General features: G+C 43.2%; 1 protein-coding gene across 1 annotated transcript; it reads left to right on the top strand.

The window, feature by feature from the left end:
- On the top strand, positions 529-5502 carry LOC8065032. The gene is made up of 4 exons (XM_021449889.1): positions 529-621; positions 958-3910; positions 4778-4871; positions 4956-5502. Exons 1-4 carry the CDS (start codon positions 529-531, stop codon positions 5500-5502), a joined length of 3687 nt encoding a protein of 1228 aa, XP_021305564.1.

Genomic DNA, 15401 nt, shown 5'->3' with positions numbered 1-15401 from the left:
CGATCCAGGAGGCCGGCTGGCGTCGTGGCGGGAACAACAAGACCACGACTGCTGCCGCTGGGGAGGTGTCCGGTGCAGCAACGTCGCCGGCCGGCCATGTGGTCGGGCTCTACCTCGGAGCCCCGACTAACAGAGTTTCCTTGAGAGCTTGCAGCTGAATTGTTCATCACACAAGAAAATACAGCAACTCAACCTGGCAGGTAACACTCTCAACGGAAACCCTACCGACTGGGATGAGCCGATTTATCAACTTAGTTACCCTCCAACTCCAAGACAACAAAATAACTGGACTCGTTCCTCTTGAGATCAGTATGCTCACAAACTTGACCGTGATGGGACTTGGCGGCAATAACTTGCATGGTGCCATCACAGAGGAACATTTTGCTGGACTGCACAACTTAAGAATGATAGGTTTATCTGATATAGTCAATTGGAAATTGCAGTAGGTCCTGAGTGGTTACCTCCCTTTATTAGACTACAAGAGGCATACCTTGCAACTTGTCACATGGTCCTCAATTTCCCTCCTGGATGCAACGCCTGCCTGATATTCACAAGACTGAGATTTCGAGCGCAGGAATAGCTTATCAGTTTCCCTATTGGTTTTCTACAGCATTTTCAAAGGTAACATATCTGGACGTCTCTAATAATTCCATCAGTGGTGGATTACCAGCAAACATGGAGACCATGTCGCTGAAAAGACTCTGTTTAGATTCAAACCAACTTTTTTTTTAAGGTAAACAGGAGGGGTAAAAAACCCCATACTGTGCTTTTATTGATTTTATGTTTTAAAAAGAGTACAAGCCCTGATAAAAGAAATCAGGAAACAAGAAAAGGTTATAAAGAAGATTAACAAAATTATACAAAAGCTTCGAGCCATAAATCAATAGCTGGATGGTAGGCCAATTTTGCTCTAAGAATAACTAGAGCAAACTCTGATCTAACTCCACAATCCTGCAGATCCTTGTCACTGAAATCCCGCTTTCTGACCGGCGCTACACTTGGACAAATAAGCAGACTTTCCCAATCCTTGCTAAACTAGACCGGGCTTTCACTAATGTGGCGCTCGACCTAGCTTTCCCGCTGACTTCGCTCTCCTCTCTGCCGAGGCCAACCTCTGACCACACTCCCTTACTGCTTTCTCTATCTTCCAACATCCCGAGGGAAAACTACTTCAAACTTGATAACTTCCTCATAAAAAACAACAGCTTCCTTTCCTCAGTCCTCCAAGGTTGGCATCACTCGCCGCCTTGCACTGATGCAGCGGGTAAACTGGTGGCGTGCGTCAAGGCAGCACGGGCTGCGGCAAAGGTTTGGAAGCGGCGTTTCAGGGCGCCCCCACAACTCAACCAAAACTGCCAATTCATTATTCAGTTGTTTGACTACTTCGAAGAAAACCGCTCTCTCTCTCTTCTAGAGTTTCAGGTTAGAAACAAGGCCAGGGACAAACTGCAAGAACAAATCAAGATCAGGGCCAGTTACTGGAGGCAGCGAAGCAAAGAAAGGAGAGTAAAAGAAATGGACTGCAACACGGCCTTTCACCACGCTCGAGCATCTATCAGGATGAGGAAAAAGTTCATCCGGATGGTGAAAGTGGATGAACAAGAGATTGTCAGCCACTCCGGAAAGACTGAAGCTCTGACTGCCTTCTTTAGATCCATTATCGGCGTCCCCGGCCACTCAGCTTCGTTCGATCTGGAAGGGATTTACGCTGACTCTCCGACCCCGGCAGCCAACCTAACCAGAGAGTTCTCTGAACAAAAACTGAAGCAGGCAGTCATGGCCATGAACTGCATCAGCGCGCCTGGGCCGGATGGATTCGGCCCCTTGTTCTTCAGAGTTGCCTGGCCGTCCATCAGATGCACCATTTTGCAGTTCGCTGAGGCTTTCCATGCGGGCGTCGCCGAGCTGGAGAGAATAAATAGGTCACACATGGTACTTCTGCCAAAGAAACCAGATGCCGTCGACGTCAATGCTTTCAGGCCAATCTGTCTTCAAAATTGTGCTCTTAAGATCATTTCCAAGGCCTTAACAACCAGGCTTCAGGCAGAAATCCCGAAGCTCATCGATCTGCACCAGTCTGGGTTCGTCAAAGGAAGATCTATTTCAGAGAATTTCGTGTATGCTCTGGAGCTAGTCCAAACCTGCCACAAACGTAAAAAGGCTACAATCGTCTTGAAGCTCGACTTTGCCAAAGCTTTTGACACTGTCAATTGGGATGGCCTGCAGAGCGTTCTGCACGCAAGAGGCTTCAACCACACTTGGACTCAGTGGATGATGAGTCTGCTGTCTACCAAATCAGCTGTACTAGTAAACGGTTCTCCAGGGCCATGGATAAACTGTAAGCGGGGTCTGAGGCAAGGAGACCCGCTTTTCCCCTATCTTTTCATTCTAGTTGCAGAAACTCTCCAACGCATGATCAGAGCTACAGTACAGATTAGGCATCCAACTGATGATGAGTTGCCTTGCGCGGTCTTGCAGTATGCTGACGACACACTGGTGATCTTCAGGGCCGACCCTGAGGCGGCATCAACTCTAAAGCACATATTAGATCAGTTTGCAGCTTTCAGCGGGCTACAAATAAACTTTGACAAGAGCACTCTGGTACCTATTCATGTCCCAGACCATGTGGTTGGTCAGTGCGTCCAATCTCTTGGATGCAGCCAGGGTTCCTTCCCCCAGCAGTACCTGGGGCTACCACTATCTGCAACCAAGCTGCCGGTTTCCAGCTTCCAGATTTACATTCACAAGGCAGACAGGTTCCTCAGCTCTTGGCAGGCCGATCTTTTAAATCCCATGGACAGAGTGGTTTTGGTCAACTCGGTCTTGGACTCCCTTCTCGTATATCTGATGAGCTCCATACAGTTACCTCAAGCGACGATTCAAGCTATGGACAGCAAAAGAAGAGCCTTCTTATGGTCTGCAGACAAAAGCGGACACACCTCACCGGGCACCTGCCTCGTTGCCTGGGAAAGTCTGTGCTGCCCTAGAGAATCTGGGGGACTGGGAATTCGTGATCTGGGAACACAAAATGTTTGCCTTCTAGTCAAGCTGATCCATCGCCTTCAATGCCCTCAGTCGTCTGCTTGGGCACAGTGGGTTCAAGGTAGAGCTTCTGTTACCTCCTTGCAGGGTGACCTTCATGGGGATCATTGGCACACTCTGAGGTCCATTTTGCCACTTTACCAAGCGATCACGTCCGTCTCCTTTGGGAATGGCAAAACCTGCTCCTTCTGGCACGATGTCTGGACTGGTGATGAACCCTTAGCCGATCGGTTCTCTTCTCTGCTGTCTCACTGCACCAACAAAACAGCCACTTTGCATGAAGTAAAAACCTCTGGTATCCAGGCCTCATTGGTCCACAGACTCTCCGAAGCGGCACAACTAGAACTGCATGGGGTAGAGGACATTCTGCACAACACTGAGCTACGTGATGAGCCTGACAAAAGATGCTCACCGTTCTTACGAGCTGACAACTCCCTAGACAGTGGCCAACTTTACAGGTTGATCAAGGCCAGAGGACAGGGCAACGAACCAAGAGCAGCCTTCATCTGGAAGACCTTTGTTCCTCCAAGGGTTCAGTTGTTCATGTGGCTTTTGACTCAACGGAGGATTAAGTCTCGCTCGCTCCTGGTAAAGAAGCACATTGTAGATTCTGCAACTTGTGAAGTCTGCAACTACGACGACGAATCTCCGGAGCACATTATTCACGGTTGCACAATCAGCAAGGAGGTTTGGCGCTGTTTAGGCCTGCAGTCCATAATCTCCATGGACATGAGACAGCTGCACACTGTCTCCAATTGCACGTCGGCCCCAATTCCTGAGTTCCCCTCCTTCGTTGCTCTAATCTGCTGGCACATCTGGAAAGCCAGAAATGCAAAAATCTTCAGCAATGAGGCACTCTCAGTAGATCGTACGCTCAGCGATTGCAAAGCTGCAGCGCAACTTTGGCAATTTAGACTTCCAAGCAGAAGGCGGGAGTGGTGCTCCTTTCTTGAAATGGCTAGGGCCTCTCCCTCTTAGTTGGTAGTCTCTATTTTTATTTGTTCCTTCGCCGGGTTTCAGTCGGCTACAACTGCTTTGCAGTTCTGTACTGTAATATGCTTGCTGTAATTGCGAGCCGTTTCGGGCTAAAATAAAGTTTTTACAGGTGGGGAACGCCTCCCCCCGTTGACCCTAAAAAAAACAGTCTTACAACGCTGTGCTGAAGCTGGGATCCCTCTCAAAATAACATCATTTCTGACAAGATTCAAACCAACTGACCGGTCCAATACCTCAGTTGACAATAAACCTCACGCTCCTGGACCTCTCACATAACTCACTGTCAGGACCTCTGCCATCAAACTTTGGTGCTCCAAGTCTCCGCTGGCTGCATCTGTCTTCCAACAACTTCTCGAGTCATATCCCAGGTTCTATTTGCGGATTGCAGGAGCTAATCATCTTGGATCTAGCCAACAACCGTTTGGAAGGAGAATTTCCTCAATGCCCTGGGACTGGGACGATCTCACAGTTTTCATTCCTCAACAGGCTGTCAGAAATGACTGCTCCCATTTTATCGAACAACAGTCTCGATCTCTGGCACGTTCCCATCTTTTCTGCAGGGCTGCGCAAACCTGGGTCTCCTAGATCTATCAGGGAATGACTTCACTGGGAGATTACCTATCTGGATCCGGGACTTGGTGGAATTGCGATATCTCAGGCTAAGCAATAATTTGTTCATATGGGGACATTCCATTAACCATTACCAACCTTGGAAAACCTTACGATTTGAATCTAGCAGGCAATGGTTTATCAGGAGCTATACCTGGTCATTTGTCAAATTTGACGGTGATGGCAGGAAATGGTAAGAACGATGACTATGGCGTCCAAGATTGGTACTGTGATGATGGATCCCTAAGTCTGCTACCTGTGACCACAAAGGACCAAGAACTTTATTATTATGGTTTCTTTCTTTCCAGCATGGTGACCATTGACCTGTCATCGAACTACTTAACTGGTGGAATTCCAGAGGAAATAACTTCTCTTGAACTTTTGAAGAATCTAAATTTGTCAAGGAATTACTTGAATGGGAGAATTCCACATAAGATTGGGTTCATGCAATCCCTGTCGAACATATCATATCTGAGCTACTTGAACCTGTCACACAACAATCTATCGGGAAGAATACCCTCAGGATCACAACTTGACAGCCTCTACCTGGAACATCCAGATATGTATAGTGGCAACAATGGTCTTTGCGGGCCTCCTCTTCGAAGGAATTGCTCGAGGGGTCACGGCTGTGGCAGTCACAGCAGAACTGCACATATACCAGAGCCGGTGTTCTTCTACCTTGGGCTCGGATCAGGATTTTTTGTTGGTCTATGGGTGGTATTTTGCATCCTGCTTTTCAAGAAAACGTGGAGGATTGCATATTTCCTCTATTTTGACAAGGTGTGCGACTTGGGCAATCTTAGCTCGAAAGATAACTGCACATTAAGCTTTTTTTTCGCGATCGTGCCTTCATGAAGCAGAACAGAGTTTTGTTACAACGAAGAGCTTCAGGACATATGTTACAAAGCAGTTGGCTTCTTTCTTAATTTGTTTTGTGTTGCTATTACATTAATCGCCCCGTTAATTAACTAGCGGTGCTAGCAGTATCTTGTTCATTTTGAAGCGGAAGATTGCGCTTTCTTTTACTTTGTGTACACTATACCTGTCTGTACTATATATGCAGAGAGGCCAAGGAACGGCATTATCAATTTGTTCTGAAGCTAACTGTTGCTTAACACTTGTAAGGCCTTGTTTAGTTCCTAAAAACTACCCAAATTTTTTTTTCAAGATTTTCCATCACATTGAATCTTGCGGCACATGCATAAAAAATTAAATATAGATAAAAACAAAAATTAATTGCACAGTTTGACTGTAAATCGCGAGATGAATCTTTTGAGCTTAGTTACTCCATGATTGGACAATGTTTGCTAAATAAAAACAAAAGTGCTACAGGACCTAAAAACAAAAAAAAATGGAAACTGAATAAGGCCTAAGGCCAGTCTTAATGCATGTTTAATTAGAGTGTTATACATATTAAATAGGGTGCCACATAAACAAAATTGCTAACTTGACAGAGTCATTAAATGAAGAAATTTCATCAGATGAGAGAGGAGTTTCATCTCCATAAAACTTATATGGCTCGGTTATCTAGTTTATAGTTTTGGTAAATATGTCATGAAACTATGTATTGAGACTAGCCTAAGTGAAGACAATTTCACTCTCATGTGTTTTTTATTGTCAACTGTCATGGAAGCCAAGGAGTATAAATGTTGACCGTCATAATCAAAGGTCTCACGTACAGCCGGAACAACAGACAGACAAACATAGCAGTAATATTCACCCATCCCTATCCAACCGTGGTAATTCTCGTGGGACATCAAAGCGCAGCGCGAGGCGTGAACTGGTTAATTAATAAAGTATTACGTATTCATTTGGTTATTTTGTACTAAGTTATATATTTTTTATTAGTTAATAATTATTTTTTTTATAATAAATCAGCGAACAATATTTTTAACGTTATGCTGGACCGCTAATAATTGCCACGTGCTACTACGGCCGGAGCGGCACCTTCACCGCTGTTGTGTGGTGGATCCACACTGGGGCGGGCTGCCTCGACCTCTTCTGCAGCATGGCCAGGGCCCCGGAGCACAGAGCTTGGGGGAGAGCGAGTGGAGTGTCCCCGGAGAGAAGAGGGATGAGCAGTGTGCCAACTGCCAACATCGTGCCTGCCTAGAGTAGGAATGCTGTAAGGCCTTGTTTAGTTCTCAAAAAATTTTGCAAAATTTTTTAGATTTCTCGTCACATCAAATTTTTAGACGCATGCATGGAGTATTAAATATAGATGAAAATAAAAACTAATTGCACAGTTTGGTCGAAATTGACGAGACGAATCTTTTGAGCCTAGTTAGTTTATGATTGGATAATTTTTGTCAAATACAAACGAAATTACTACAGTGTCGATTTTGCAAAATTTTTTAAACTAAACAAGGCCTAAGGTCTACGGAGTACATCCTCCTTCCTAGAAAAAAGCGACGTTTTAACTTTTTAATATTATGTTTAACCGCTCGGTTTATTATTTTTATAAATTATAAATAAATAAATCATTAGTAAAGTAGCTCTAATAATAAAATAAGTTTTAACAAAATATATAATATTTACATAAAAGAATTGAATAAACCGAAAAATCAAATAACATATCTAAAAGTGACACTTTTTTGCACGGAGGAAACGAGGCGTTGTCGTGTGTCACGCTATGGCTACGGCCGGACTCTCTGTTGACCGACCGACCACTGATAATTGTTCTCTGGAATATGCTCTCGGTAACCGTGTAGGCCCTCTGGTCGTCGTCTCCTGCAACCGGTTGACGAGGCGTTGACTAGTCAGCTCGTGTGACCTTCTTGTAGACTTGAATGAAATAGGGCCCCACTCGTGCTGTGTGATCGTACGCTTCCTTGATAGCCGTCGTTGTTTCTAGCTGGCAGGCAGGAACGGAGCAGCTACCTCGCCAAATTTTACAAAATTTCAAGATCTGTCACATTAAAACTTGTGACAACTATTAAATATAGATAAAAAATAATCAATTATATCATTTATCTATAATTTATAATATAAATCTTTTAAACCTAGTTAATCTATAATTTAACCATATTTATCAAATATAAATAAAAATATTACCGTATTCATTTTATAAAATATTTTGTAAGGTCAGCCTCAATGTATAGTTTTATGACACATTTACTAAGACTATAAACTAGGTAATCGAACCACATGAGTTTTATGGGGATGAAACTCATCTCTCATCTGATAAAACTCCTTCATTTAATGATCCTGCCAAATCAGAAATTTTGCTTATGTGGCACTCTATTTAATGTGCACGACACTCTCATGAAACATGTATTGAGACTAGGCTAAAAGGCCCCAGACCTCAAGTACTGTTAGCCAGTACATATATGGGTACCTATCTATTTCCATGCCTTGTTTAGTCAAAAAAAATTACCATAACACTTTCGTTTGTATTTGACGAACATTGATTTTGTTTGTATTTGACAAATATTGTCTAATTATTGATTAATTATGTTTCAAAAGATTTTTCTTGCAAATTATAGGTAAACTGTACAATTAGTTATTTTTTATCTATATTTAATACTCTATACATCGAATCTTGTGACATATGCATTATAGATGAAAACAAAAACTAATTACACAGTTTTCTTGTAAACCGCGAGACGAATCTTTTAAGCCTAGTTACTTCATGATTGAATAATGTTTGTCAAATAAAAACAAAAGTGCTACAGTGTCAAAATCTAAAAAGTTTTTTAATCTAAACAAAGCCTCATTCTCATCACCGCCTTTCACAAGAGCCTTGTTTACAACCCTCCAAACTATTTAGGGTAAATTATTTTACTCTCTAAAATATAAAATCGAATATTCTATCTCCTGAATTTTTTAAAACCAATCAAATAACCCTCTTGAGCAGTTTTAGAAGATGGTTTTATTTTTTTTATTTCTGTTGAATCTTTTAAAAATCATAAAAAATTATAGAAAAATCATAAAATGAAAAATCTAAACTTGTTGAACTCCACGTGAGTAGATCTGCGTATAATATGGTATGCTTTACTACAAAGTTTTTTGCTATAGTTTTAAATCAATGTTTTTCTCTAACTAATTAGAATCATTCATATATGCGGTTTCTATAGTTCAATTATGATTTTTTGATGAGCAAATTATTGTATAATTAAAGTATAGTAAAATGTTCGTACCCATTAGATCACGTATAGCTTAATTATATATTTATTTAGCTTTATTCTTGTTAAATCTATATTTTATCTATAACTAAGTTATACATGATCCAATGAGTATGAAACTTTTACCATAGTTCAAGCATACAATAATAAGTCTATCATAAACATTTTATCATAATTGGATCATAGGAACTGCATATATTAATTATTCTAATTAATTATAGAAAAATGTAGATTAAAGCTATAACAAAATTTTTGTACTAAAGTATACCATATTATATATTCACTGTGTAGATTTACACATCGGGAGTCCAACAAAATCAGATTTTTTTTTGTTTTATGATTTTTCTGTGATTTATTAAGATTTTTCAAAGATTCTTTGGAAATAAATAAAAAATAAAAAGACAAACCCACCCTCCAAAACCGCTCGAGGGGGTTATTTAACCGGTTTTAAAAGTTTAGGGGTAGAATATCCAGTTTTATAGTTCGGGGGTGAAGACTACACTGGATAATTGAGAGAGTTATGTAGACTTTTTCCCCTTGTTTAGTTCAAAAAAATTTACAAAATTTTTCAGATTTCCCATCAAATCAAATCTTGTGACACTTGCATGCATGCAGTATTAAATATAGATAAAATAAATAACTAATTGCACAGTTTACCTGTAATTTGCCAGACGAGTCTTTTGAGCCTAGTTAGTCCATGATTGGACAATATTTATTAAATACAAACAAAAATACTACCGTGTCCATTTTGCCAAACGAAATTCGTGGGACTAAACTATTTTAGCTTCTTTTAGTCAGTGTGTTTGAAAGTTTAGCTACTAAAATGACTAAAGTTTAGCTGAGTGAAATTTAGCAAGAGGGCTCATAATTAGTACAGTGCCATTGCTTCTTGCTTACCTTTTGTCTAGAGGGTTCTTTCTTTAATTTTGGTCTGGTTTAGTTCCTAAAAATTTTTAAGATTTCCCGTCATATCAAATCTTGCGACACATGCACGGAGCATTAAATATAGATACAAAAGATAACTAATTTCACAGTTTATCTGTAATTTACAAGATGAATCTTTTGAGCCTAGTTAGTCCATGATTAGACAATATTTATCAAATAAAAACGAAAATGCTTAACAGTGTATGCGGCGCAGATGTACAGTAAGTGTTAAATAGGGGACGCGTACTCGACCACTTGAGAGTCAAGGTCAACCTTCAGTGACCATCCGAGATCACGAATAGTCCGAATATCTTTTATATTATGCCCTAGTTTATTCCGAGTATAGTTTTTTAGAGCAAATATTATAGCAGGCTGTAAGCCAGCTAAATATTGAGGTGGAGGACAAAGAAGAGGAGAGAGAGTAAAAGCGAGCCAACTCAGACACAAAAACCAAGAAAATCTGTGAGACAGATAAGTGAGTCATACATTAATAGTGATGAACTAACCATTATATAAGTAGGCTGCAAAGAAGGCTGTAAAGAAATCTTACCAGCAGCTGGCTGTATTATAATACTTGCTCTTATCTCTTCTTGGCTCATGCATGCATGCATTGCTCAAAACCGATTCCGTGATGTCATCAAAAGATATTTTCCCCCTACTCATCAAATCCGAATCGCATAAACTAAAACCCCTTTAATAATATAGTCGTGTTGACACTATTTTTGGGCACGTGTCCAGGATGGCAGGATAGGGTGGCAGTACGATGCGGGTTGCTGATGAGGATGGTTGCCGATGAGGGAGAGGTTGAATGTGACTAAGTCCACAGGCAGTAATATGGTGCCGATGACTGGATAAAAAGGTCTGCCGATGACTATGGCAAGGGGATTGCCGATGACGCGAAGGAGGAGTCCGGAAGCTGCCAGTTGTCATGTGGAGGAGTTTCGGTTTGTCACGAAGGATAGTTTTATTATTTCCTTAGTTATTTGCATCGTTTTGTATACGGATTCCGTGTAATTTGGAATTCGAATTCTAATCGTGTCTGGTCGTAGCTCTTTGAGCAGGGTATAAATATAAACCCTAGGACCTTGTAATCAGAGAATCAAGAAATCAATCAAACACACGTTTTTACTCATATTCCAGCATCTACTTTTCGACGACTTCGTCATACTTTTTTCCTTTTATTACGAGTTCTTAGGAATTCGTCGACTTAAGCTCGGCGTGTTCTCGAGTTCCGCGTGAGTACCTCTTAGCCGTGACATCCGGGCGCATCGCTGTTGTCAGGACTAAAGTATTCGAGTTATCACCTTTGCCGATAGCAAGGTCAAATCGGCTGGCACGCCTTAACGTTTGAATCGGGTATTAGCCCTTTGTGTTTGCAGATCAGTTTTGCATCAACACATCTTTTGGCACGCCCAGTGGGACCGATTCAAGATCAAGATCAACATGTCGATCTCTGACCTCGATCAAGAGAACGTCATCCCTGTGACGGAAGCCAACCTCAAGGATGAGCAAAAGCAAGCTATTGCCCAAGCCATGGAAGAGTTCAAGCAGCAATGCCTGAGGTCTTTCAGCATAAACAGGAGCGGCGAAGTGGTCCAGAAAGATGCACTGCCGGCACCACGGCAGGTCACCTTTGACGCCAATCCTGGCAAGCTTCAAGATATGGTTGACAATGCCATCAATCGAGCGTTGATTAACCAAGCTGGTGTACTGTCTAATACGGTTTTCAACGCCGTGGCAAGAACTTTCAAGGAAGGACAAATCCCGCTAGATTATGTGGGGGCCTCCCATCATCAGCCAACGGCACCAGAGGTCACGGCTCCATCGGCTGCCTTGACGAATGCAAGTGCACAGTCTACCGTCCCTCCAAGTACATTGGGGACTACTGGTGCACTATCTATGCCGATGGCAACCAACCCATAAATTTCAGTTGGGCAGCATAAACTGACAACAGATATGTTGGCATCGGCAATGTCAGGGTTAACTCTTCCTCCCAACTGGTGGGGTTATGGTATGCCTCCAGAGTTGACGCCGGGAACATCACAGATAACTGACATGAGGGGCAAAACTCCTATGACATCGGCACCTTCCAATGTGCCGGTGAACCAGAGTCCTCGGTATACCACAACTACTACTGCAAGGCCTCACACTGGAAATCCTCAAGATTCAATGTTCCAGATGCCCAACGCATCGGCAGAGTCAATGCTGATGCAACAGAGGCCTATGGCCCAGTCGGGGTATGTCAATTCAACGACGGTACCCAATTACCAATCATCGGTAGCACCTATGCCAATGAACGCTAATAATGGATGGCTTGGACAGCAAGCCTTTCCACAATCGCCCCAGCAGGGTTATCAGACTACAGGGTTCCAGCAAGGGCAGGTCTATCCCGGGTTCCAAGGTCAGGGGATTCCCAACCAGCCAATAAATTTTGGGCAGCAACTCGGAGGACAGCCAATCAGTGGACAGCAGTTTGGTAGTCCGCAGATTGGAGGACAGGTGACCAATACAATGTTCCATGCAGGTCACGTCCCAAACAGACACGTGGAGGTTCGCCACCAAGTGCCAGATCCGCAGCCGCCTCATCGGCAAGATGCCGATGCGTATTGGGCCGATAAGATTGCTGAAGTAATGAGGGAACAATTTGGGATAAAACCCAAAGTCAACACTTATTCTTATCGGACACCGTATCCTCCAGCGTATGATTTGATCCCGCTTCCACATCGGTACAAGGTACCGGATTTTACAAAGTTTTCCGGACAAGACGACACGTCAACTATGGAGCATGTCAATAGGTTCATTATTCAATGTGGAGAGGCTGGTAACAGGGACGAATTGAGGGTTCATCTATTTTCATCATCATTGTCTGGATCGGCCTTTACTTGGTTCATATCATTACCTCCCAACTCAGTAATTACTTGGGCCGATCTAGAGAAGCAATTCCACAGATACTTCTTCTCGGGGGTTCATGAGAAGAAGATCACCGACTTGGTCAAGTTGAGGCAACGTAATGATGAGTCGGTTGAGGGATTTGTGCAGAGGATACGAGAGGTCAAGAATAAATGCTATAGCCTGGTTCTGGATGATCGGCAGCTAGCCGATTTGGCTTTCCAGGGTTTTTTGCCACATATCAGGGATAAGTATGCCTCTCAGGAGTTCGAAAGTTTAAGTCACTTGGTGCAGAGGATATCTGATCAAGACATCAAGCCTTTCGAGCCTAAGAGGGCATGGAATAAGAAAGTGTCGTTTGTTGATGAAGCAACAAGCTCAGATTCCGATGAAGTACCAGTAATCGGTTTGGCAGAGTGGGTAAAAAACAAGAAGCCGATGTCTTGTCCTTTTGGGCAAAAGGAACCAGAGAAGTTTGCCTTTGACACCGCCAAGGCCGATAGGATATTTGACTTTCTACTTCAGGAAGGTCAAATCAAACTGTCACCTAACCACGTGATCCCGTCGGCAGAAGAGTTGAAGAGGATGAGATATTGCAAGTGGCATAATGCAACTTCACATGACACCAACGAGTGCAAAGTATTCAGACAGCAGCTGCAATCGGCTATAGAGTCAGGGAGAATCAAGTTTGACAGTTCTAAAGCCCAGAAGCCGATGAAGATAGACCAACATCCTTTCCCGACAAACATGTTGGATGCTAAGGGGAAGGCTAAGGTCTTAACGTCGGAGACAGCTGAGAAGAGTGCATCGGTAGATCCTCAGCATCAAGTTACTACTGCCGATGCAAGAAGTAAAGGCTTGGTCCAGGAAGGAATTAGCTCAGGAAGGCTTCCTCGATCTGGCATCGTCATAACTCATAGGAGGCCTCGAGAAAAATGGCAACAACGGGAAGATCGGTATCGACGCCAGCAGGAAGATTATCAACGGGAAGAAGAAAGACGCCGGCAGGAGTGGAATCGGCACAGGGATCATTGGAATTGCCCATTCTTCATCCATTGTTGGGAGGAAAATATCAAGCTTCCTACTGTCAGAGACTGCCCTGAATGCAACGGTTATGATCGGTACGATAGGAACGATCGGCGTTATCATGATGATGAACGGCGAGCTAATGGGCCGATCAGAAGAAGGGTGTCAGTTCATGACCGGTTGGGGGGCAGATTCAGTGGGCACAACAGACTTAGTGACCGTGTCTAGTATTTTCCCAGGAACCAAGAGGAGCTCGAAGGAATGGCTGATGCGCGGGTTCCCGATGAATTCATATTTTGCAGGGATGCTAACACGCATCGCATGGAGTCAAGGGAGAACCAACGCCCGACGGCAAGGCAAAGGCCACTTCCTCCATGGTGCCCTCAAGGATTAACCAAGACACAGAAAAGGAGATTGCAACGAGAAAGGCAAGAGGAGCTAAACAAGGGAGAGAACTCTGGAAGTCGGCAGCCGTCAGACACTAAGAGGGAAGGTCCATTGGCAGGCGTCAACATGGTCTTCATGTTGCCGATAGAGTTTCTTGCACCAGCCAGTGACGATGAGTTGGAATTTTCTGATCAGATAGCTCAGTTGGCTCTGGATCCGATGACGGCTATCTTTGAGAAACCTGCCGATGACGAGAGGCAGCATCTTAAAGCTTTGTTCCTCAAAGGAAGGGTTGATGGGCAGCCAATGACTAAGATCCTAGTTGATGGTGGAGCTGCTATTAATATTATGCCGTATGCAGTATATCGGAAGCTTGGGAAAGGGGATCAAGATTTGACCAAGACCGATATGATGCTCAAAGACTTTGAAGGAAACGTGTCTCCAGTCAAGGGGGCGATATGTGCAGAGTTGACCATCGGCAGCAAAACCTTGCCGACAACTTTTTTCGTGATCAGCGGAAAAGGTGCCTACAATTTATTATTGGGGAGAGATTGGATTCATGCCAATTGTTGTGTCCCATCTACAATGCATCAGTGCTTGGTTCAGTGGGTAGGTGACAAGATTGAGATCGTCCTAGGGGATTCTTCTTATGTTATCGCATCGGCAGAAGCGGGTACTTATGAAAAGACTAGGTGCATTTCAGGAGAAGTTTGGGAGAAAGATTTTCTCAAAGTTGCCGATTATGAGATTCCACCGATCCAAGCAGTCGGTTCTGACGACGGTTTTTAATGGATAGATTCGCCGATGATGGAAAATTAGGCCAGGGATTCACATCGGCCGATGATTTGGTAGAAGTAGATATAGGTAGTGGTGATAAGCCTAGGCCTACTTTTATTAGTGCTAAATTAGATCCTGAGTGTAAGCGACAATTGACTAGTTTGTTAAAGGAATATAAAGATTGCTTTGCTTGGGATTATACAGAGATGCCTGGTTTAGACCGATCAATTGTCGAACATCGGTTACCCATCAAGTCTGGATTTCGGCCACATCAGCAACCAGCCCGCCGATGTAATCCTAACATTCTACCTGATATTAAGGCCGAAATCACTAAACTTATTGAAGCTAAGTTTATTCGGCAGTGTCGGTATGCCGAATGGATTTCCAATGTTGTTCCGGTTTACAAGAAGAACGGGAAGCTTCGGGTGTGCATTGATTTCAGGAATCTCAATAAAGCTACGCCGATGGATGGATACCCAATGCCTGTCGCCGATCTACTGGTTGATGCTGCGGCTGGCCATCGGGTCATCAGCTTCATGGATGGTAATGCAGGATACAATCAAATATTCATGGCAGAGGAGGATATTCCAAAAACCGCATTCAGGTGTCCTGGTCATGTTGGACTAT

Source organism: Sorghum bicolor, chromosome 10 (assembly GCF_000003195.3).
Source record: "Sorghum bicolor cultivar BTx623 chromosome 10, Sorghum_bicolor_NCBIv3, whole genome shotgun sequence".
Classification (NCBI taxonomy): domain Eukaryota; kingdom Viridiplantae; phylum Streptophyta; class Magnoliopsida; order Poales; family Poaceae; genus Sorghum; species Sorghum bicolor.
This window is presented reverse-complemented; position numbering and strand designations above follow the sequence as displayed.

What these genes read in the sequence shown, in the direction of transcription:
- LOC8065032 (XM_021449889.1), top strand. Translation starts at nt 529, where the DNA reads ATGCAACGCCTGCCTGATATTCACAAGACTGAGATTTCGAGCGCAGGA. An exon ending in TTTCTACAGCATTTTCAAAG is followed by an intron (nt 622 to 957) that starts GTAACATATCTG and finishes ACAATCCTGCAG; the next exon opens with ATCCTTGTCACTGAAATCCC. An exon ending in TGAGGCACTCTCAGTAGATC is followed by an intron (nt 3,911 to 4,777) that starts GTACGCTCAGCG and finishes TGAATCTAGCAG; the next exon opens with GCAATGGTTTATCAGGAGCT.